At 56.9% G+C, this 24,808-nt stretch overlaps 1 protein-coding gene across 2 annotated transcripts in view; it reads left to right on the top strand.

The window, feature by feature from the left end:
- ARHGAP39 (Rho GTPase activating protein 39) overlaps positions 1-24,808 on the top strand; it is a 552,999-nt gene that overhangs the window by 342,137 nt on the left and 186,054 nt on the right. The window contains exon 5 of one of the 2 annotated variants that reach the window (XM_073680056.1): positions 20,651-20,737. The exons of the other annotated variant lie outside the window; for it this stretch is intronic. Within the exon in view, the coding sequence (XP_073536157.1) occupies positions 20,651-20,737 (87 nt within the window). The remainder of the gene's footprint in view (positions 1-20,650; positions 20,738-24,808) is intronic. 2 annotated transcript variants of the gene reach the window in all.

The raw sequence follows: 24,808 nt of genomic DNA, 5'->3' as shown, positions 1-24,808 counted from the left end.
TCCCTGCGGGATCCCTCACAGTTCTGCTGGATCCCTGTTAGCTCTCAGGTTAGCACCTCACATGCCTGGTGTGGTGGGTGATGTAGTGTCCCCTGTATCTAATCCCTGTGGTGGGTACACCGCCTCCCTGCGGGATCCCTCACAGTTCTGCTGGATTCCTGTTAGCTCTCAGGTTAGCCCTTCACATGCCTGGTGTGGTGGGTGATGTAGTGTCCCCTGTATCTAATCCCTGGGGTGGATACACCGCCTCCCTGCGGGATCCCTCACAGTTCTGCTGGAGTCCTGTTAGCTCTCAGGTTAGCACCTCACATGCCTGGTGTGGTGGGTGATGTAGTGTCCCCTGTATCTAATCCCTGGGGTGGATACACCACCTCCCTGCGGGATCCCTCACAGTTCTGCTGGATTCCTGTTAGCTCTCAGGTTAGCACCTCACATGCCTGGTGTGGTGGATGATGTAGTGTCCCCTGTATCTAATCCCTGGGGTGGGTACACCGCCTCCCTGCGGGGTCCCTCACAGTTCTGCTGGATTCCTGTTAGCTCTCAGGTTAGCACCTCACATGCCTGGTGTGGTGGGTGATGTAGTGTCCCCTGCATCTAATCCCTGGGGTGGATACACCGCCTCCTTGCGGGGTCGCTCACAGTTCTGCTGGATTCCTGTTAGCTCTCAGGTTAGCACCTCACATGCCTGGTGTGGTGTATGATGTAGTGTCCTCTGTTTCTAATTCCTGGGGTGGGTACACTGCCTCCCTGCGGGATCCCTCACAGTTCTGCTGGATCCCTGTTAGCTCTCAGGTTAGCACCTCACATGCCTGGTGTGGTGGGTGATGTAGTGTCCCCTGTATCTAATCCCTGGGGTTGATACACCGCCTCTCTGCGGGATCCCTCACAGTTCTGCTGGATTTCTGTTAGCTCTCAGGTTAGCACCTCACATGCCTGGTGTGGTGGGTGATGTAGTGTTCCCTGTATCTAATCCCTGGGGTGGGCACACTGCCTCCCTGCAGGGTCGCTCACAGTTCTGCTGGATTCCTGTTAGCTCTGAAGTTAGCACCTCACATGCCTGGTGTGGTGGGTGATGTAGTGTCCCCTGTATCTAATCCCTGGGGTGGGTACACCGCCTCCCTGTGGGATCCCTCACAGTTCTGCTGGATTCCTGTTAGCTCTCAGGTTAGCACCTCACATGCCTGGTGTGGTGGGTGATGTAGTGTCCCCTGTCTCTAATCCCTGCGGTGGGCACACCGCCTCCCTGCGGCATCCCTCACAGTTCTGCTGGATTCCTGTTAGCTCTCAGGTTAGCACCTCACATGCCTGGTGTGGTGGGTGATGTAGTGTCCCCTGTATCTAATCCCTGGGGTGGATACACCGCCTCTCTGTGGGATCCCTCACAGTTCTGCTGGATTCCTGTTAGCTCTCAGGTTAGCACCTCACATGCCTGGTGTGGTGGATGATGTAGTGTCCCCTGTATCTAATCCCTGGGGTGGGTACACCGCCTCCCTGCGGGATCCATCACAGTTCTGCTGGATTCCTGTTAGCTCTCAGGTTAGCACCTCACATGCCTGGTGTGGTGGGTGATGTAGTGTCCCCTGTCTCTAATCCCTGCGGTGGGCACACCGCCTCCCTGCGGCATCCCTCACAGTTCTGCTGGATTCCTGTTAGCTCTCACGTTAGCTCCTCACATGCCTGGTGTGGTGGGTGATGTAGTGTCCCCTGTATCTAATCCCTGGGGTGGATACACCGCCTCTCTGTGGGATCCCTCACAGTTCTGCTGGATTCCTGTTAGCTCTCAGGTTAGCACCTCACATGCCTGGTGTGGTGGATGATGTAGTGTCCCCTGTATCTAATCCCTGGGGTGGGTACACCGCCTCCCTGCGGGATCCATCACAGTTCTGCTGGATTCCTGTTAGCTCTCAGGTTAGCACCTCACATGCCTGGTGTGGTGGGTGATGTAGTGTCCCCTGTATTTAATCCCTGGGGTGGGCACACCGCCTTCCTGCGGGATCCCTCACAGTTCTGCTGGATTCCTGTTAGCTCTCAGGTTAGCACCTCACATGCCTGGTGTGGTGGATGATGTAGTGTCCCCTGTATCTAATTCCTGGGGTGGGTTCACCGCCTCCCTGCGGGGTCCCTCACAGTTCTGCTGGATTCCTGTTAGCTCTCAGGTTAGCACCTCACATGCCTGGTGTGGTGGGTGATGTAGTGTCCCCTGTATCTAATCCCTGGGATGGATACACCGCCTCACTGCGGGATCCCTCACAGTTCTGCTGGATTCCTGTTAGCTCTCAGGTTAGCACCTCACATGCCTGGTGTGGTGGATGATGTAGTGTCCCCTGTATCTAATCCCTGGGGTGGGTACACCGCCTCCCTGCGGGATCCCTCACAGTTCTGCTGGATTCTTGTTAGCTCTCAGGTTAGCACCTCACATGCGTGGTGTGGTGGATGATGTAGTGTCCCCTGTATCTAATCCCTGGGGTGGATACACCGCCTCCCTGCGGGATCCCTCACAGTTCTGCTGGATTTCTATTAGTTCTCAGGTTAGCACCTCACATGCCTGGTGTGGTGGATGATGTAGTGTCCCCTGTATCTAATCCCTGGTGTGGGTACACTGCCTCCCTGCGGGATCCCTCACAGTTCTGCTGGATTCCTGTTAGCTCTCAGGTTAGCACCTCACATGCCTGGTGTGGTGGGTGATGTAGTGTCCCCTGTATCTAATCCCTGGGGTGGGCACACCGCCTCCCTGCGGGATCCCTTACAGTTCTGCAGGATTCCTGTTAGCTCTCAGGTTAGCCCTTCACATGCCTGGTGTGGTGTATGATGTCGTGTCCCCTGTATCTAATCCCTGGGGTGGGTACACCGCCTCCCTGCGGGGTCCCTCACAGTTCTGCTGGATTCCTGTTAGCTCTCAGGTTAGCTCCTCACATGCCTGGTGTGGTGGGTGATGTAGTGTCCCCTGTATCTAATCCCTGGTGTGGGTACACTGCCTCCCTGCGGGATCCCTCACAGTTCTGCTGGATTCCTGTTAGCTCTCAGGTTAGCACCTCACATGCCTGGTGTGGTGGGTGATGTAGTGTCCCCTGTATCTAATCCCTGGGGTGGGCACACCGCCTCCCTGCGGGATCCCTTACAGTTCTGCAGGATTCCTGTTAGCTCTCAGGTTAGCCCTTCACATGCCTGGTGTGGTGTATGATGTCGTGTCCCCTGTATCTAATCCCTGGGGTGGGCACACCGCCTCCCTGCGGGATCCCTCACAGTTCTGCTGGATTCCTGTTAGCTCTCAGGTTAGCACCTCACATGCCTGGTGTGGTGGGTGATGTAGTGTCCCCTGTATCTAATCCCTGGGGTGGGCACACCGCCTCCCTGCGGGATCCCTCACAATTCTGCTGGATTCCTGTTAGCTCTCAGGTTAGCACCTCACATGCCTGGTGTGGTGGGTGATGTAGTGTCCCCTGTATCTAATCCCTGGGGTGGATACACCGCCTCCCTGCAGGATCCCTCACAGTTCTGCTGGATTCCTGTTAGCTCTCAGGTTAGCACCTCACATGCCTGGTGTGGTGGGTGATGTAGTGTCCCCTGTATCTAATCCCTGGGGTGGGCACACTGCCTCCCTGCGGGGTCGCTCACAGTTGTGCTGGATTCCTGTTAGTTCTCAGGTTAGCACCTCACATGCCTGGTGTGGTGGGTGATGTAGTGTCCCCTGTATCTAATCCCTGGGGTGGATACACCGCCTCCCTGCAGGATCCCTCACAGTTCTGCTGGATTCCTGTTATCTCTCAGGTTAGCACCTCACATGCCTGGTGTGGTGGGTGATGTAGTGTCCCCTGTATCTAATCCCTAGGGTGGGTACACCGCCTCCCTGCGGGATCCCGCACAGTTCTGCTGGATTCCTGTTAGCTCTCAGGTTAGCACCTCACATGCCTGGTGTGGTGGGTGATGTAGTGTCCCCTGTATCTAATCCCTGGGGTGGGTACACCGCCTCCCTGCGGGATCCCGCACAGTTCTGCTGGATTCCTGTTAGCTCTCAGGTTAGCACCTCACATGCCTGGTGTGGTGGGTGATGTAGTGTCCCCTGTATCTAATCCCTAGGGTGGGTACACCGCCTCCCTGCGGGATCCCGCACAGTTCTGCTGGATTCCTGTTAGCTCTCAGGTTAGCACCTCACATGCCTGGTGTGGTGGGTGATGTAGTGTCCCCTGTATCTAATCCCTGGGGTGGGTACACCGGCTCCCTGCGGGATCCCTCACAGTTCTGCTGGATTCCTGTTAGCTCTCAGGTTAGCACCTCACATGCCTGGTGTGGTGAGTGATGTAGTGTCCCCTGTATCTAATCCCTGGGGTGTATACTCCGCCTCCCTGCGGGATCCCGCACAGTTCTGCTGGATTCCTGTTAGTTCTCAGGTTAGCACCTCACATGCCTGGTGTGGTGGGTGATGTAGTGTCCCCTGTATCTAATCCCTGGGGTGGGCACACTTCCTCCCTGCGGGGTCGCTCACAGTTCTGCTGGATTCCTGTTAGTTCTCAGGTTAGCACCTCACATGCCTGGTGTGGTGGGTGATGTAGTGTCCCCTGTATCTAATCCCTGGGGTGGGCACACCGCCTCCCTGCGGGGTCCCTCACAGTTCTACTGGATTCCTGTTAGCTCTCAGGTTAGCACCTCACATGCCTGGTGTGGTGGATGATGTAGTGTCCCCTGTATCTAATCCCTGGGGTGGATACACCGCCTCCCTGCGGGATCCCTCACAGTTCTGCTGGATTCCTGTTAGCTCTCAGGTTAGCACCTCACATGCCTGGTGTGGTGGGTGATGTAGTGTCCCCTGTATCTAATCCCTGGGGTGGATACACCGCCTCCCTGCGGGATCCCTCACAGTTCTGCTGGATTCCTGTTAGCTCTCAGGTTAGCACCTCACATGCCTGGTGTGGTGGATGATGTAGTGTCCCCTTTATCTAATTCCTGGGGTGGGTGCACCGCCTCCCTGCGGGGTCCCTCACAGTTCTGCTGGATTCCTGTTAGCTCTCAGGTTAGCACCTCACATACCTGGTGTGGTGGGTGATGTAGTGTCCCCTGTATCTAATCCCTGGGGTGGATACACCGCCTCCCTGCGGGATCCCTCACAGTTCTGCTGGATTCCTGTTAGCTCTCAGGTTAGAACCTCACATGCCTGGTGTGGTGGGTGATGTAGTGTCCCCTGTATCTAATCCCTGGGGTGGGTACACCGCCTCCCTGCGGGATCCCTCACAGTTCTTCTGGATTCCTGTTAGCTCTCAGGTTAGCACCTCACATGCTTGGTGTGGTGGGTGATGTAGTGTCCCCTGTATCTAATCCCTGGGGTTGATACACCGCCTCCCTGCGGGATCCCTCACAGTTCTGCTGGATTCCTGTTAGTTCTCAGGTTAGCACCTCACATGCCTGGTGTGGAGGGTGATGTAGTGTCCCCTGTATCTAATCCCTGGGGTGGGCACACCGCCCCTCTGCGGGATCCATCACAGTTCTGCTGGATTCCTGTTAGCTCTCTGGTTAGCACCTCACATGCCTGGTGTGGTGGGTGATGTAGTGTCTCCTGTTTCTAATCCCTGGGGTGGATACACCGCCTCCCTGCGGGATCCCTCACAGTTCTGCTGGATTCCTGTTAGCTCTCAGGTTAGCACCTCACATGCCTGGTGTGGTGTGTGATGTAGTGTCCCCTGTATCTAAACCCTGGGGTGGGTACACCGCCTCCCTGCGGGATCCCTCACAGTTCTTCTGGATTCCTGTTAGCTCTCAGGTTAGCACCTCACATGCTTGGTGTGGTGGGTGATGTAGTGTCCCCTGTATCTAATCCTGGGGTGGGCACACCGCCTCCCTGCGGGATCCCTCACAGGTCTGCTGGATTCCTTTTAGCTCTCGGGTTAGCACCTCACATGCCTGGTGTGGTGGGTGATGTAGTGTCCCCTGTATCTAATCCCTGGGGTGGGTACACCGCCTCCCTGCGGGATCCCTCACAGTTCTGCTGGATTCCTGTTAGCTCTCAGGTTAGCACCTCACATGCCTGGTGTGGTGGGTGATGTAGTGTCCCCTGTATCTAATCCCTGGGGTGGGCATACCGCCTCCCTGTGGGATCCCTCACAGTTCTGCTGGATTCCTGTTAGCTCTCAGGTTAGCACCTCACATGCCTGGTGTGGTGGGTGACGTAGTGTCCCCTGTATCTAATCCCAGGGGTGGGTACACCGCCTCCCTGCGGGATCCCTCACAGTTCTGCTGGATTCCTGTTAGCTCTCAGGTTAGAACCTCACATGCCTGGTGTGGTGGGTGATGTAGTGTCCCCTGTATCTAATCCCTGGGGTGGGTACACCGCCTCCCTGCGGGATCCCTCACAGTTCTTCTGGATTCCTGTTAGCTCTCAGGTTAGCACCTCACATGCTTGGTGTGGTGGGTGATGTAGTGTCCCCTGTATCTAATCCCTGGGGTTGATACACCGCCTCCCTGCGGGATCCCTCACAGTTCTGCTGGATTCCTGTTAGTTCTCAGGTTAGCACCTCACATGCCTGGTGTGGAGGGTGATGTAGTGTCCCCTGTATCTAATCCCTGGGGTGGGCACACCGCCCCTCTGCGGGATCCATCACAGTTCTGCTGGATTCCTGTTAGCTCTCTGGTTAGCACCTCACATGCCTGGTGTGGTGGGTGATGTAGTGTCTCCTGTTTCTAATCCCTGGGGTGGATACACCGCCTCCCTGCGGGATCCCTCACAGTTCTGCTGGATTCCTGTTAGCTCTCAGGTTAGCACCTCACATGCCTGGTGTGGTGTGTGATGTAGTGTCCCCTGTATCTAAACCCTGGGGTGGGTACACCGCCTCCCTGCGGGATCCCTCACAGTTCTTCTGGATTCCTGTTAGCTCTCAGGTTAGCACCTCACATGCTTGGTGTGGTGGGTGATGTAGTGTCCCCTGTATCTAATCCTGGGGTGGATACACCGCCTCCCTGCAGGATCCCTCACAGTTCTGCTGGATTCCTTTTAGCTCTCGGGTTAGCACCTCACATGCCTGGTGTGGTGGGTGATGTAGTGTCCCCTGTATCTAATCCCTGGGGTGGGCACACTGCCTCCCTGCGGGGTCGCTCACAGTTGTGCTGGATTCCTGTTAGTTCTCAGGTTAGCACCTCACATGCCTGGTGTGGTGGGTGATGTAGTGTCCCCTGTATCTAATCCCTGGGGTGGATACACCGCCTCCCTGCAGGATCCCTCACAGTTCTGCTGGATTCCTGTTATCTCTCAGGTTAGCACCTCACATGCCTGGTGTGGTGGGTGATGTAGTGTCCCCTGTATCTAATCCCTAGGGTGGGTACACCGCCTCCCTGCGGGATCCCGCACAGTTCTGCTGGATTCCTGTTAGCTCTCAGGTTAGCACCTCACATGCCTGGTGTGGTGGGTGATGTAGTGTCCCCTGTATCTAATCCCTGGGGTGGGTACACCGCCTCCCTGCGGGATCCCGCACAGTTCTGCTGGATTCCTGTTAGCTCTCAGGTTAGCACCTCACATGCCTGGTGTGGTGGGTGATGTAGTGTCCCCTGTATCTAATCCCTAGGGTGGGTACACCGCCTCCCTGCGGGATCCCGCACAGTTCTGCTGGATTCCTGTTAGCTCTCAGGTTAGCACCTCACATGCCTGGTGTGGTGGGTGATGTAGTGTCCCCTGTATCTAATCCCTGGGGTGGGTACACCGGCTCCCTGCGGGATCCCTCACAGTTCTGCTGGATTCCTGTTAGCTCTCAGGTTAGCACCTCACATGCCTGGTGTGGTGAGTGATGTAGTGTCCCCTGTATCTAATCCCTGGGGTGTATACTCCGCCTCCCTGCGGGATCCCGCACAGTTCTGCTGGATTCCTGTTAGTTCTCAGGTTAGCACCTCACATGCCTGGTGTGGTGGGTGATGTAGTGTCCCCTGTATCTAATCCCTGGGGTGGGCACACTTCCTCCCTGCGGGGTCGCTCACAGTTCTGCTGGATTCCTGTTAGTTCTCAGGTTAGCACCTCACATGCCTGGTGTGGTGGGTGATGTAGTGTCCCCTGTATCTAATCTCTGGGGTGGGCACACTGCCTCCCTGCGGGGTCCCTCACAGTTCTACTGGATTCCTGTTAGCTCTCAGGTTAGCACCTCACATGCCTGGTGTGGTGGATGATGTAGTGTCCCCTGTATCTAATCCCTGGGGTGGATACACCGCCTCCCTGCGGGATCCCTCACAGTTCTGCTGGATTCCTGTTAGCTCTCAGGTTAGCACCTCACATGCCTGGTGTGGTGGGTGATGTAGTGTCCCCTGTATCTAATCCCTGGGGTGGATACACCGCCTCCCTGCGGGATCCCTCACAGTTCTGCTGGATTCCTGTTAGCTCTCAGGTTAGCACCTCACATGCCTGGTGTGGTGGATGATGTAGTGTCCCCTTTATCTAATTCCTGGGGTGGGTGCACCGCCTCCCTGCGGGGTCCCTCACAGTTCTGCTGGATTCCTGTTAGCTCTCAGGTTAGCACCTCACATACCTGGTGTGGTGGGTGATGTAGTGTCCCCTGTATCTAATCCCTGGGGTGGATACACCGCCTCCCTGCGGGATCCCTCACAGTTCTGCTGGATTCCTGTTAGCTCTCAGGTTAGAACCTCACATGCCTGGTGTGGTGGGTGATGTAGTGTCCCCTGTATCTAATCCCTGGGGTGGGTACACCGCCTCCCTGCGGGATCCCTCACAGTTCTTCTGGATTCCTGTTAGCTCTCAGGTTAGCACCTCACATGCTTGGTGTGGTGGGTGATGTAGTGTCCCCTGTATCTAATCCCTGGGGTTGATACACCGCCTCCCTGCGGGATCCCTCACAGTTCTGCTGGATTCCTGTTAGTTCTCAGGTTAGCACCTCACATGCCTGGTGTGGAGGGTGATGTAGTGTCCCCTGTATCTAATCCCTGGGGTGGGCACACCGCCCCTCTGCGGGATCCATCACAGTTCTGCTGGATTCCTGTTAGCTCTCTGGTTAGCACCTCACATGCCTGGTGTGGTGGGTGATGTAGTGTCTCCTGTTTCTAATCCCTGGGGTGGATACACCGCCTCCCTGCGGGATCCCTCACAGTTCTGCTGGATTCCTGTTAGCTCTCAGGTTAGCACCTCACATGCCTGGTGTGGTGTGTGATGTAGTGTCCCCTGTATCTAAACCCTGGGGTGGGTACACCGCCTCCCTGCGGGATCCCTCACAGTTCTTCTGGATTCCTGTTAGCTCTCAGGTTAGCACCTCACATGCTTGGTGTGGTGGGTGATGTAGTGTCCCCTGTATCTAATCGTGGGGTGGGCACACCGCCTCCCTGCGGGATCCCTCACAGGTCTGCTGGATTCCTTTTAGCTCTCGGGTTAGCACCTCACATGCCTGGTGTGGTGGGTGATGTAGTGTCCCCTGTATCTAATCCCTGGGGTGGGTACACCGCCTCCCTGCGGGATCCCTCACAGTTCTGCTGGATTCCTGTTAGCTCTCAGGTTAGCACCTCACATGCCTGGTGTGGTGGGTGATGTAGTGTCCCCTGTATCTAATCCCTGGGGTGGGCATACCGCCTCCCTGTGGGATCCCTCACAGTTCTGCTGGATTCCTGTTAGCTCTCAGGTTAGCACCTCACATGCCTGGTGTGGTGGGTGACGTAGTGTCCCCTGTATCTAATCCCAGGGGTGGGTACACCGCCTCCCTGCGGGATCCCTCACAGTTCTGCTGGATTCCTGTTAGCTCTCAGGTTAACACCTCACATGCCTGGTGTGGTGGGTGATGTAGTGTCCCCTGTATCTAATCCCTGGGGTGGGTACACCGCCTCCCTGCGGGATCCCTCACAGTTCTGCTGGATTCCTGTTAGCTCTCAGGTTAGCACCTCACATGCCTGGTGTGGTGGGTGATGTAGTGTCCCCTGTATCTAATCCCTGGGATGGGCACACCGCCTCCCTGCGGGATCCCTCACAGTTCTGCTGGATTCCTGTTAGCTCTCAGGTTAGCACCTCACATGCCCGGTGTGGTGGGTGATGTAGTGTCCCCTGTATCTAATCCCTGGGATGGGCACACCGCCTCCCTGCGGGATCCGTCACAGTTCTGCTGGATTCCTGTTAGTTCTCAGGTTAGCTCCTCACATGCCTGGTGTGGTGGGTGATGTAGTGTCCCCTGTATCTAATCCCTGGGGTGGGTACACCGCCTCCCTGCGGGATCCCTCACAGTTCTGCTGGATTCCTGTTAGCTCTCAGGTTAGCACCTTACTTGCCTGGTGTGGTGGGTGATGTAATGTCCCCTGTATCTAATCCCTGGGGTGGTTACACCGCCTCCCTCGGGATCCCTCACTGTTCTGCTGGATTCCTGTTAGCTCTCAGGTTAGCACCTCACATGCCTGGTGTGGTGAGTGATGTAGTGTCCCCTGTATCTAATCCCTGGGGTGGGTACACCGCCTCCCTGCGGGATCCCTCACAGTTCTGCTGGATTCCTGTTAGTTCTCAGGTTAGCACCTCACATGCCTGGTGTAGTGGGTGATGTAGTGTCCCCTGTATCTAATCCCTGGGGTGGATACACCACCTCCCTGCGGGATCCCTCACAGTTCTGCTGGATTCCTGTTAGCTCTCAGGTTAGCACCTCACATGCCTGGTGTGGTGGGTGATGTAGTGTCCCCTGTATCTAATCCCTGGGGTGGGCATACCGCCTCCCTGTGGGATCCCTCACAGTTCTGCTGGATTCCTGTTAGCTCTCAGGTTAGCACCTCACATGCCTGGTGTGGTGGGTGACGTAGTGTCCCCTGTATCTAATCCCAGGGGTGGGTACACCGCCTCCCTGCGGGATCCCTCACAGTTCTGCTGGATTCCTGTTAGCTCTCAGGTTAGCACCTCACATGCCTGGTGTGGTGGGTGATGTAGTGTCCCCTGTATCTAATCCCTGGGGTGGGTACACCGCCTCCCTGCGGGATCCCTCACAGTTCTGCTGGATTCCTGTTAGCTCTCAGGTTAGCACCTCACATGCCTGGTGTGGTGGGTGATGTAGTGTCCCCTGTATCTAATCCCTGGGATGGGCACACCGCCTCCCTGCGGGATCCCTCACAGTTCTGCTGGATTCCTGTTAGCTCTCAGGTTAGCACCTCACATGCCCGGTGTGGTGGGTGATGTAGTGTCCCCTGTATCTAATCCCTGGGATGGGCACACCGCCTCCCTGCGGGATCCGTCACAGTTCTGCTGGATTCCTGTTAGTTCTCAGGTTAGCTCCTCACATGCCTGGTGTGGTGGGTGATGTAGTGTCCCCTGTATCTAATCCCTGGGGTGGATACACCGCCTCCCTGCGGGGCCCCTCACAGTTCTGCTGGATTCCTGTTAGCTCTCAGGTTAGCTCCTCACATGCCTGGTGTGGTGGGTGATGTAGTGTCCCCTGTATCTAATCCCTGGGGTGGGGACACCGCCTCCCTACGGGATCCCTCACAGTTCTGCTGGATTCCTGTTAGCTCTCAGGTTAGCACCTCACATGCCTGGTGTGGTGGGTGATGTAGTGTCCCCTGTATCTAATCCCTGGGGTGGATACACCGCCTCCCTGCGGGGTCCCTCACAGTTCTGCTGGATTCCTGTTAGCTCTCAGGTTAGCACCTCACATGCCTGGTGTGGTGGGTGATGTAGTGTCCCCTGTATCTAATCCCTGGGGTTGATACACCGCCTCCCTGCGGGATCCCTCACGGTTCTTCTGGATTCCTGTTAGCTCTCAGGTTAGCACCTCACATGCCTGGTGTGGTGGGTGACGTAGTGTCCCCTGTATCTAATCCCAGGGGTGGGTACACCGCCTCCCTGCTGGATCCCTCACAGTTCTGCTGGATTCCTGTTAGCTCTCAGGTTAGCACCTCACATGCCTGGTGTGGTGGGTGATGTAGTGTCCCCTATATCTAATCCCTGGGATGGGTACACCGCCTCCCTGCGGGATCCCTCACAGTTCTACTGGATTCCTGTTAGCTCTCAGGTTAGCACCTCACATGCCTGGTGTGGTGGGTGATGTAGTGTCCCCTGTATCTAATCCCTGGGATGGGCACACCGCCTCCCTGCGGGATCCCTCACAGTTCTGCTGGATTCCTGTTAGCTCTCAGGTTAGCACCTCACATGCCTGGTGTGGTGGGTGATGTAGTGTCCCCTGTATCTAATCCCTGGGATGGGCACACCGCCTCCCTGCGGGGTCGCTCACAGTTCTGCTGGATTCCTGTTAGTTCTCAGGTTAGCACCTTACATGCCTGGTGTGGTGGGTGATGTAGTGTCCCCTGTATCTAATCCCTGGGGTGGGCACACCGCCTCCCTGCGGGATCCGTCACAGTTCTGCTGGATTCCTGTTAGCTCTCAGGTTAGCACCTCACATGCCTGGTGTGGTGGGTGATGTAGTGTCCCCTGTATCTAATCCCTGGGGTGGGTACACCGCCTCCCTGCGGGATCCCTCACAGTTCTGCTGGATTCCTGTTAGCTCTCAGGTTAGCACCTCACATGCCTGGTGTGGTGGGTGATGTAGTGTCCCCTGTATCTAATTCCTAGGGTGGATACACCACCTCCCTGCGGAATCCCTCACAGTTCTGCTGGATTCCTGTTAGCTCTCAGGTTAGCACCTCACATGCCTGGTGTGGTGGGTGATGTAGTGTCCCCTGTATCTAATCCCTGGGGTTGATACACCGCCTCCCTGCGGGATCCCTCACAGTTCTGCTGGATTCCTGTTAGCTCTCAGGTTAGAACCTCACATGCCTGGTGTGGTGGGTGATGTAGTGTCCCCTGTATCTAATCCCTGGGGTGGGTACACCGCCTCCCTGCGGGATCCGTCACAGTTCTGCTGGATTCCTGTTAGCACCTCACATGCCTGGTGTGGTGGGTGATGTAGTGTCCCCTGTATCTAATCCCTGGGGTGGGTACACCGCCTCCCTGCGGGATCCCTCACAGTTCTGCTGGATTCCTGTTAGCTCTCAGGTTAGCATCTCACATGCCTGGTGTCGTGGGTGATGTAGTGTCCCCTGTATCTAATCCCTGGGGTTGATACACCGCCTCCCTGCGGGATCCCTCACAGTTCTGCTGGATTCCTGTTAGCTCTCAGGTTAGAACCTCACATGCCTGGTGTGGTGGGTGATGTAGTGTCCCCTGTATCTAATCCCTGGGGTGGATACACCACCTCCCTGCGGGATCCCTCACAGTTCTGCTGGATTCCTGTTAGCTCTCAGGTTAGCATCTCACATGCCTGGTGTGGTGGGTGATGTAGTGTCCCCTGTATCTAATCCCTGGGATGGGCACACCGCCTCCCTGCGGGATCCCTCACAGTTCTGCTGGATTCCTGTTAGCTCTCAGGTTAGCACCTCACATGCCTGGTGTGGTGGGTGATGTAGTGTCCCCTGTATCTAATCCCTGGGATGGGCACACCGCCTCCCTGCGGGGTCGCTCACAGTTCTGCTGGATTCCTGTTAGTTCTCAGGTTAGCACCTTACATGCCTGGTGTGGTGGGTGATGTAGTGTCCCCTGTATCTAATCCCTGGGGTGGGCACACCGCCTCCCTGCGGGATCCGTCACATTTCTGCTGGATTCCTGTTAGCTCTCAGGTTAGCTCCTCACATGCCTGGTGTGGTGGGTGATGTAGTGTCCCCTGTATCTAATCCCTGGGGTGGGTACACCACCTCCCTGCGGGATCCCTCACAGTTCTGCTGGATTCCTGTTAGCTCTCAGGTTAGCACCTCACTTGCCTGGTGTGGTGGGTGATGTAGTGTCCCCTGTATCTAATCCCTGGGGTGGGTACACCGCCTCCCTCGGGATCCCTCACTGTTCTGCTGGATTCCGGTTAGCTCTCAGGTTAGCCCCTCACATGCCTGGTGTGGTGGGTGATGTAGTGTCCCCTGTATCTAATTCCTGGGGTGGATACACCGCCTCCCTGCGGAATCCCTCACAGTTCTGCTGGATTCCTGTTAGCTCTCAGGTTAGCACCTCACATGCCTGGTGTGGTGGGTGATGTAGTGTCCCCTGTATCTAATCCCTGGGGTTGATACACCGCCTCCCTGCGGGATCCCTCACAGTTCTGCTGGATTCCTGTTAGCTCTCAGGTTAGAACCTCACATGCCTGGTGTGGTGGGTGATGTAGTGTCCCCTGTATCTAATCCCTGGGGTGGGTACACCGCCTCCCTGCGGGATCCGTCACAGTTCTGCTGGATTCCTGTTAGCACCTCACATGCCTGGTGTGGTGGGTGATGTAGTGTCCCCTGTATCTAATCCCTGGGGTGGGTACACCGCCTCCCTGCGGGATCCCTCACAGTTCTGCTGGATTCCTGTTAGCTCTCAGGTCAGCATCTCACATGCCTGGTGTCGTGGGTGATGTAGTGTCCCCTGTATCTAATCCCTGGGGTTGATACACCGCCTCCCTGCGGGATCCCTCACAGTTCTGCTGGATTCCTGTTAGCTCTCAGGTTAGAACCTCACATGCCTGGTGTGGTGGGTGATGTAGTGTCCCCTGTATCTAATCCCTGGGGTGGATACACCACCTCCCTGCGGGGTCGCTCACAGTTCTGCTGGATTCCTGTTAGCTCTCAGGTTAGCATCTCACATGCCTGGTGTGGTGGGTGATGTAGTGTCCCCTGTATCTAATCCCTGGGGTTGATACACCGCCTCCCTGCGGGATCCCTTCTGCTGGATTCCTGTTAGCTCTCAGGTTTGAACCTCACATGCCTGGTGTGGTGGGTGATGTAGTGTCCCCTGTATCTAATCCCTGGGGTGGGTACACCGCCTCCCTGCGGGATCCCTCACAGTTCTGCTGGATTCCTGTTAGCTCTCAGGTTAGCACCTCACATGCCTGGTGTGGTGGGTGATGTAGTGTCCCCTGTATCTAATCCCTGGGGTTGATACACCGCCTCCCTGCGGGATCCCTCACAGTTCTGCTGGATTCCTGTTAGCTCTCAGTTTAGAACCTCACATGCCTGGTGTGGTGGGTGATGTAGTGTCCCCTGTATCTAATCCCTGGGGTGGATACACCACCTCCCTGCGGGATCCCTGACAGTTCTGCTGGATTCCTGTTAGCTCTCAGGTTAGAACCTCACATGCCTGGTGTGGTGGGTGATGTAGTGTCCCCTGTATCTAATCCCTGGGGTGGGCACACCGCCTCCCTGCGGGGTCCCTCACAGTTCTGCTGGATTCCTGTTAGCTCTCAGGTTAGCACCTCACATGCCTGGTGTTGTGGGTGATGTAGTGTCCCCTGTATCTAATCCCTGGGGTGGATACACCGCCTCCCTGCGGGGCCCCTCACAGTTCTGCTGGATTCCTGTTAGCTCTCAGGTTAGCTCCTCACATGCCTGGTGTGGTGGGTGATGTAGTGTCCCCTGTATCTAATCCCTGGGGTGGGGACACCGCCTCCCTACGGGATCCCTCACAGTTCTGCTGGATTCCTGTTAGCTCTCAGGTTAGCACCTCACATGCCTGGTGTGGTGGGTGATGTAGTGTCCCCTGTATCTAATCCCTGGGGTGGATACACCGCCTCCCTGTGGGGTCCCTCACAGTTCTGCTGGATTCCTGTTAGCTCTCAGGTTAGCACCTCACATGCCTGGTGTGGTGGGTGATGTAGTGTCCCCTGTATCTAATCCCTGGGGTTGATACACCGCCTCCCTGCGGGATCCCTCACAGTTCTGCTGGATTCCTGTTAGCTCTCAGGTTAGCACCTCACATGCCTGGTGTGGTGGGTGACGTAGTGTCCCCTGTATCTAATCCCAGGGGTGGGTACACCGCCTCCCTGCTGGATCCCTCACAGTTCTGCTGGATTCCTGTTAGCTCTCAGGTTAGCACCTCACATGCCTGGTGTGGTGGGTGATGTAGTGTCCCCTATATCTAATCCCTGGGATGGGTACACCGCCTCCCTGCGGGATCCCTCACAGTTCTACTGTATTCCTGTTAGCTCTCAGGTTAGCACCTCACATGCCTGGTGTGGTGGGTGATGTAGTGTCCCCTGTATCTAATCCCTGGGATGGGCACACCGCCTCCCTGCGGGATCCCTCACAGTTCTGCTGGATTCCTGTTAGCTCTCAGGTTAGCACCTCACATGCCTGGTGTGGTGGGTGATGTAGTGTCCCCTGTATCTAATCCCTTGGATGGGCACACCGCCTCCCTGCGGGGTCGCTCACAGTTCTGCTGGATTCCTGTTAGTTCTCAGGTTAGCACCTTACATGCCTGGTGTGGTGGGTGATGTAGTGTCCCCTGTATCTAATCCCTGGGGTGGGCACACCGCCTCCCTGCGGGATCCGTCACAGTTCTGCTGGATTCCTGTTAGCTCTCAGGTTAGCTCCTCACATGCCTGGTGTGGTGGGTGATGTAGTGTCCCCTGTATCTAATCCCTGGGGTGGGTACACCGCCTCCCTGCGGGATCCCTCACAGTTCTGCTGGATTCCTGTTAGCTCTCAGGTTAGCACCTCACATGCCTGGTGTGGTGGGTGATGTAGTGTCCCCTGTATCTAATTCCTGGGGTGGATACACCACCTCCCTGCGGAATCCCTCACAGTTCTGCTGAATTCCTGTTAGCTCTCAGGTTAGCACCTCACATGCCTGGTGTGGTGGGTGATGTAGTGTCCCCTGTATCTAATCCCTGGGGTTGATACACCGCCTCCCTGCGGGATCCCTCACAGTTCTGCTGGATTCCTGTTAGCTCTCAGGTTAGAACCTCACATGCCTGGTGTGGTGGGTGATGTAGTGTCCCCTGTATCTAATCCCTGGGGTGGGTACACCGCCTCCCTGCGGGATCCGTCACAGTTCTGCTGGATTCCTGTTAGCACCTCACATGCCTGGTGTGGTGGGTGATGTAGTGTCCCCTGTATCTAATCCCTGGGGTGGGTACACCGCCTCCCTGCGGGATCCCTCACAGTTCTGCTGGATTCCTGTTAGCTCTCAGGTTAGCATCTCACATGCCTGGTGTCGTGGGTGATGTAGTGTCCCCTGTATCTAATCCCTGGGGTTGATACACCGCCTCCCTGCGGGATCCCTCACAGTTCTGCTGGATTCCTGTTAGCTCTCAGGTTAGAACCTCACATGCCTGGTGTGGTGGGTGATGTAGTGTCCCCTGTATCTAATCCCTGGGGTGGATACACCACCTCCCTGCGGGATCCCTCACAGTTCTGCTGGATTCCTGTTAGCTCTCAGGTTAGCATCTCACATGCCTGGTGTGGTGGGTGATGTAGTGTCCCCTGTATCTAATCCCTGGGATGGGCACACCGCCTCCCTGCGGGATCCCTCACAGTTCTGCTGGATTCCTGTTAGCTCTCAGGTTAGCACCTCACATGCCTGGTGTGGTGGGTGATGTAGTGTCCCCTGTATCTAATCCCTGGGATGGGCACACCGCCTCCCTGCGGGGTCGCTCACAGTTCTGCTGGATTCCTGTTAGTTCTCAGGTTAGCACCTTACATGCCTGGTGTGGTGGGTGATGTAGTGTCCCCTGTATCTAATCCCTGGGGTGGGCACACCGCCTCCCTGCGGGATCCGTCACAGTTCTGCTGGATTCCTGTTAGCTCTCAGGTTAGCTCCTCACATGCCTGGTGTGGTGGGTGATGTAGTGTCCCCTGTATCTAATCCCTGGGGTGGGTACACCACCTCCCTGCGGGATCCCTCACAGTTCTGCTGGATTCCTGTTAGCTCTCAGGTTAGCACCTCACTTGCCTGGTGTGGTGGGTGATGTAGTGTCCCCTGTATCTAATCCCTGGGGTGGGTACACCGCCTCCCTCGGGATCCCTCACTGTTCTGCTGGATTCCGGTTAGCTCTCAGGTTAGCCCCTCACATGCCTGGTGTGGTGGGTGATGTAGTGTCCCCTGTATCTAATTCCTGGGGTGGATACACCGCCTCCCTGCGGAATCCCTCACAGTTCTGCTGGATTCCTGTTAGCTCTCAGGTTAGCACCTCACATGCCTGGTGTGGTGGGTGATGTAGTGTCCCCTGTATCTAATCCCTGGGGTTGATACACCGCCTCCCTGCGGGATCCCTCACAGTTCTGCTGGATTCCTGTTAGCTCTCAGGTTAGAACCTCACATGCCTGGTGTGGTGGGTGATGTAGTGTCCCCTGTATCTAATCCCTGGGGTGGGTACACCGCCTCCCTGCGGGATCCGTCACAGTTCTGCTGGATTCCTGTTAGCACCTCACATGCCTGGTGTGGTGGGTGATGTAGTGTCCCCTGTATCTAATCCCTGGGGTGGGTACACCGCCTCCCTGCGGGATCCCTCACAGTTCTGCTGGATTCCTGTTAGCTCTCAGGTCAGCATCTCACATGCCTGGTGTCGTGGGTGATGTAGTGTCCCCTGTATCTAATCCCTGGGGTTGATACACCGCCTCCCTGCGGGATCACTCACAGTTCTGCTGGATTCCTGTTAGCTCTCAGGTTAGAACCTCACATGCCTGGTGTGGTGGGTGATGTAGTGTCCCCTGTATCTAATCCCTGGGGTGGATACACCACCTCCCTGCGGGGTCGCTCACAGTTCTGCTGGATTCCTGTTAGCTCTCAGGTTAGCATCTCAGATGCCTGGTGTGGTGGGTGATGTAGTGTCCCCTGTATCTAATCCCTGGGGTTGATACACCGCCTCCCTGCGGGATCCCTTCTGCTGGATTCCTGTTATCTCTCAGGTTAGAACCTCACATGCCTGGTGTGGTGGGTGATGTAGTGTCCCCTGTATCTAATCCCTGGGGTGGGTACACCGCCTCCCTGCGGGATCCCTCACAGTTCTGCTGGATTCCTGTTAGCTCTCAGGTTAGCACCTCACATGCCTGGTGTGGTGGGTGATGTAGTGTCCCCTGTATCTAATCCCTGGGGTGGGTACACCGCCTCCCTGCGGGATCCCTCACAGTTCTGCTGGATTCCTGTTAGCTCTCAGGTTAGCATCTCACATGCCTGGTGTGGTGGGTGATGTAGTGTCCCCTGTATCTAATCCCTGGGGTTGATACACCGCCTCCCTGCGGGATCCCTCACAGTTCTGCTGGATTCCTGTTAGCTCTCAGGTTAGAACCTCACATGCCTGGTGTGGTGGGTGATGTAGTGTCCCCTGTATCTAATCCCTGGGGTGGATACACCACCTCCCTGCGGGATCCCTCACAGTTCTGCTGGATTCCTGTTAGCTCTCAGGTTAGCACCTCACATGCCTGGTGTGGTGGGTGATGTAGTGTCCCCTGTATCTAATCCCTGGGGTGGGCACACCGCCTCCCTGCGGGGTCCCTCACAGTTCTGCTGGATTCCTGTTAGCTCTCAGGTTAGCACCTCACATGCCTGGTGTGGTGGGTGATGTAGTGTCCCCTGTATCTAATCCCTGGAGTTGATACACCGCCTCCCTGCGGGATCCCTCACAGTTCTGCTGGATTCCTGTTAGCTCTCAGGTTAGCACCTCACATGCCTGGTGTGGTGGGTGATGTAGTGTCCCCTGTATCTAATCCCTGGGGTTGATACACCGCCTCCCTGCGGGATCCCTCACAGTTCTGCTGGATTCCTGTTAGCTCTCAGGTTAGAACCTCACATGTCTGGTGTGGTGGGTGATGTAGTGTCCCCTGTATCTAATCCCTGGGGTGGGCACACCGCCTCCCTGCGGGGTCCCTCACAGTTCTGCTGGATTCCTGTTAGCTGTCAGGTTAGCACCTCACATGCCTGGTGTGGTGGGTGATGTAGTGTCCCCTTTATCTATTCCCTGGGGTGGATACACCGCCTCCCTGCGGGGTCCCTCACAGTTCTGCTGGATTCCTGTTAGCTCTCAGGTTAGCTCCTCACATGCCTGGTGTGGTGGGTGATGTAGTGTCCCCTGTATCTAATCCCTGGGGTGGATACACCGCCTCCCTGCGGGGTCCCTCACAGTTCTGCTGGATTCCTGTTAGCTCTCAGGTTAGCACCTCACATGCCTGGTGTGGTGGGTGATGTAGTGTCCCCTGTATCTAATCCCTGGGGTTGATACACCGCCTCCCTGCGGGATCCCTCACAGTTCTGCTGGATTCCTGTTAGCTCTCAGGTTAGAACCTCACATGTCTGGTGTGGTGGGTGATGTAGTGTCCCCTGTATCTAATCCCTGGGGTGGATACACCGCCTCCCTGCGGGGTCCCTCACAGTTCTGCTGGATTCCTGTTAGATCTCAGGTTAGCACCTCACATGCCTGGTGTGGTGGATGATGTAGTGTCCCCTGTATCTAATCCCTGGGGTGGATACATCGCCTCCCTGCGGGGTCCCTCACAGTTCTGCTGGATTCCTGTTAGCTCTCAGGTTAGCACCTCACATGCCTGGTGTGGTGGGTGATGTAGTGTCCCCTGTATCTAATCCCTGGGGTGGATACACCGCCTCCCTGCGGGGTCCCTCACAGTTCTGCTGGATTCCTGTTAGCTCTCAGGTTAGCTCCTCACATGCCTGGTGTGGTGGGTGATGTAGTGTCCCCTGTATCTAATCCCTGGGGTGGGTACACCGCCTCCCTGCGGGGTCCCTCACAGTTCTGCTGGATTCCTGTTAGCTCTCAGGTTAGCACCTCACATGCCTGGTGTGGTGGATGATGTAGTGTCCCCTGTATCTAATCCCTGGGGTGGGCACACCGCCTCCCTGCGGGTTTTCTCACGGTTCCTGCTTCCAGGAGCCGGTGGTGCGCTTACACAGGGGCTTTGTTCGGGTTTCCTGTGTCTGCCATGTTGTCTCCACCTTTGTGTCTTCATCATTCTGTTTGTTCCCCAGTGAATCATCACATAAGAGAACTTCTGGAGAGAAGGAGGAATCCCAAAGTGAGAAAGAAACCAAAGCCGTACATGGAGGAGCACAATGGTAGGGCAGAGCGCGATGGTAGGGCAGAGCGCTGTCTGTAGTGGCTGCACCCTTTAGAATAACCCCTCCGGCTTTATGTGTCTCTTCTCTATCACCCTGAACTAGAGACCTGTCCGTAGTCCAATCTACATGACCAGACGCCATGAAATCTCCCCCCGCGTGTGCCCCCCACCGCCCCGTGTAGTAGATCTGCTGCTCCTCGGTCCGGCGGGGTCACCTATATTAGTTGGCATCATCCTCTCAATGACATTTTTGAGCACATTGTTCAGCTCAGTGCAAGAACATATGTGGCGCAGGGAGACCCCCGGCCCCACCGCACCTGCAGCTAGTGCCAAAACTGCTGCCATGGGAAAGCGAGGTGTCCGCCCTGGCATCACCGCGCCACAGGGACAGCCATCTGGACCGCCAAGCACAAGATTCTTTTTCATGGGAGACATGCCCACCGCTGTGACCCCCGATGATCCAGCCCAGGCCGCTCCCATGGTCTGCGCCGTCCCAATATTACAGCGCTGCTAAAGCTCGTGATTGGAAGCAGCGGTCATTTGGCTGCAGCCAATCATGACCTGTAACATCTGGTTGGCGCAGTCATCATTTCTATTTTTTTTTTTTATAACACTAGACGACCTGTTAATGTTTTCGGTCAGTAGGAGACCCCTTTAATAGAAGTTGCCTGCTCTGATTCTTTGGGCGAAGTGCATGAGGGGTCTCGTACATACGCCGTCCACACCCGGGGACCAAGGAGATATTGTAGTGTCCTCTGGTCAGTGACTGTTTTCTACTAAACCACATCTAATCCGTCCTCTGCCGCTGTCCTCCTCATCCTCACCGTGCGTCTGCAGCCCCTCTGTCCAGATAATAGCACCGCCTATTAACACCTGTACACAGCCGCGTATTGTCACACATGGACGCCGTGGGCGGGTGATGGAGGAGGGGGTGATGGAGGAGGGGGTAATGTTCCCCAGCAGCCTCCGCGGAGCACAGCATCGTCTGCGGAGCACAGGTACGTAGCTGCTGTCATGTGCACTCTGCACCAAACCTCAACATGTGAACGGTCTCCTGTGTCTCCAGGGCTGGAGAAGGTTTGTGAACCCCTAGAGTTGCACCATTGCCCCCGACAGACTCAGGGGTAGTGGTAAATGAAGGTGTCGGAGGGTGGGGCTGCGATGACGTGGAAATGCATCCAGCCGGCGGCTTGCTGGCTTAGCCGTCCGGACTCCTCCTAGAGATCCACGGGATTTACACTAATGTGGGATGGATGAAGTAAGCGAGAAAGGAGGGTCCGGGCCGTGACCCCCACTGACGTGTAGTGGAGAAAGGAGACATTGATGTGAAAAGACGTCGAGAAGGTGGAAAAAGCAGGTGCCCTCACTACTGAAGTGTGATAGTAATGAGCTGCCCTGCCCAATACAGCCACAGCGCCCCCTACATGTGCCGCCACTGCCCCAATACTGCCACAGCGCCCCCTACTACATGTGCCCCCCCACTACCCCAATACAGCCACAGCACCACCCTACAAGTGCCCCCCACTGCCTCAATACAGCCACAGCGCCCCCTACATGTGCCCCCCTCTGCCTCAATACAGCCACAGCTCCCCCTACATGTGCCGCCACTGCCCCAATACTGCCACAGTTCCCCCTACATGTGCCGCCACTGCCCCAATACTGCCACAGTTCCCCCTACATGTGCCGCCACTGCCCCAATACAGCCACAGCGCCCCCTACTACATGTGCCCCCCCACTACCCCAATACAGCCACAGCACCACCCTACAAGTGCCCCCCACTGCCCCAATACAGCCACAGCGCCCCCTACATGTTCCCTCCCACTACCCCAGTACAGCCACAGCGCCCCCTACATGTGCCCCCCACTACCAATACAGCAACAGCGCCCCCTACTACATGTGCCCCCCCACTGCCCCAATACAGCCACAGTTCCCCCTACATGTGCCGCCACTGCCCCAATACAGCCACAGCGCCCCCTACTACATGTGCCCCCCCACTACCTCAATACAGCCACAGCACCTCCCTACAAGTGCCCCCCACTGCCCCAATACAGCCACAGCGCCCCCTACATGTGCCCCCACTGCCCCAATACTGCCACAGCGCCCCCTACTACATGTGCCCCCCCACTACCCCAATACAGCCACAGCACCACCCTACAAGTGCCCCCCACTGCCTCAATACAGCCACAGCGCCCCCTACATGTGCCCCCCTCTGCCTCAATACAGCCACAGCTCCCCCTACATGTGCCGCCACTGCCCCAATACTGCCACAGTTCCCCCTACATGTGCCGCCACTGCCCCAATACAGCCACAGCACCCCCTACATGTGCCCCCCACTGCCCCAATACAGCCACAGCGCCCCCTACATGTGCCCCCACTGCCCCAATACAGCCACAGCACCCCCTACATGTGCCCCCCACTGCCCCAATACAGCCACAGCGCCCCCTGCATGTGCCCCCACTGCCCCAATACAGCCACAGCACCCCCTACATGTGCCCCCCACTGCCCCAATACAGCCACAGCGCCCCCTACTACATGTGCCCCCCCACTACCTCAATACAGCCACAGCACCTCCCTACAAGTGCCCCCCACTGCCCCAATACAGCCACAGCGCCCCCTACATGTGCCCCCACTGCCCCAATACTGCCACAGCGCCCCCTACTACATGTGCCCCCCCACTACCCCAATACAGCCACAGCACCACCCTACAAGTGCCCCCCACTGCCTCAATACAGCCACAGCGCCCCCTACATGTGCCCCCCTCTGCCTCAATACAGCCACAGCTCCCCCTACATGTGCCGCCACTGCCCCAATACTGCCACAGTTCCCCCTACATGTGCCGCCACTGCCCCAATACAGCCACAGCGCCCCCTACTACATGTGCCCCCCCACTACCCCAATACAGCCACAGCACCACCCTACAAGTGCCCCCCACTGCCCCAATACAGCCACAGCGCCCCCTACATGTTCCCTCCCACTACCCCAGTACAGCCACAGCGCCCCCTACATGTGCCCCCCACTACCAATACAGCAACAGCGCCCCCTACTACATGTGCCCCCCCACTGCCCCAATACAGCCACAGTTCCCCCTACATGTGCCGCCACTGCCCCAATACAGCCACAGCGCCCCCTACTACATGTGCCCCCCCACTACCTCAATACAGCCACAGCACCTCCCTACAAGTGCCCCCCACTGCCCCAATACAGCCACAGCGCCCCCTACATGTGCCCCCACTGCCCCAATACTGCCACAGTGCCCCCTACTACATGTGCCCCCCCACTACCCCAATACAGCCACAGCACCACCCTACAAGTGCCCCCCACTGCCTCAATACAGCCACAGCGCCCCCTACATGTGCCCCCCTCTGCCTCAATACAGCCACAGCTCCCCCTACATGTGCCGCCACTGCCCCAATACTGCCACAGTTCCCCCTACATGTGCCGCCACTGCCCCAATACAGCCACAGCACCCCCTACATGTGCCCCCCACTGCCCCAATACAGCCACAGCGCCCCCTACATGTGCCCCCACTGCCCCAATACAGCCACAGCACCCCCTACATGTGCCCCCCACTGCCCCAATACAGCCACAGCGCTCCCTACATGTGCCCCCCACTGCCCCAATACTGCCACAGCGCCCCCTACTACATGTGCCCCCCCACTACCCCAATACAGCCACAGCACCACCCTACAAGTGCCCCCCACTGCCCCAATACAGCCACAGCGCCCCCTACATGTTCCCTCCCACTACCCCAGTACAGCCACAGCGCCCCCTACATGTGCCCCCCACTACCAATACAGCAACAGCGCCCCCTACTACATGTGCCCCCCCACTGCCTCAATACAGCCACAGTTCCCCCTACATGTGCCGCCACTGCCCCAATACTGCCACAGTTCCCCCTACATGTGCCGCCACTGCCCCAATACAGCCACAGCGCCCCCTACTACATGTGCCCCCCCACTACCCCAATACAGCCACAGCACCACCCTACAAGTGCCCCCCACTGCCCCAATACAGCCACAGCGCCCCCTACATGTTCCCTCCCACTACCCCAGTACAGCCACAGCGCCCC

Source organism: Phyllobates terribilis, unplaced genomic scaffold (genome assembly GCF_046119375.1).
Source record: "Phyllobates terribilis strain yellow unplaced genomic scaffold, ASM4611937v1 Scaffold_4__5_contigs__length_816908805, whole genome shotgun sequence".
Taxonomy (NCBI): domain Eukaryota; kingdom Metazoa; phylum Chordata; class Amphibia; order Anura; family Dendrobatidae; genus Phyllobates; species Phyllobates terribilis.
This window is presented reverse-complemented; position numbering and strand designations above follow the sequence as displayed.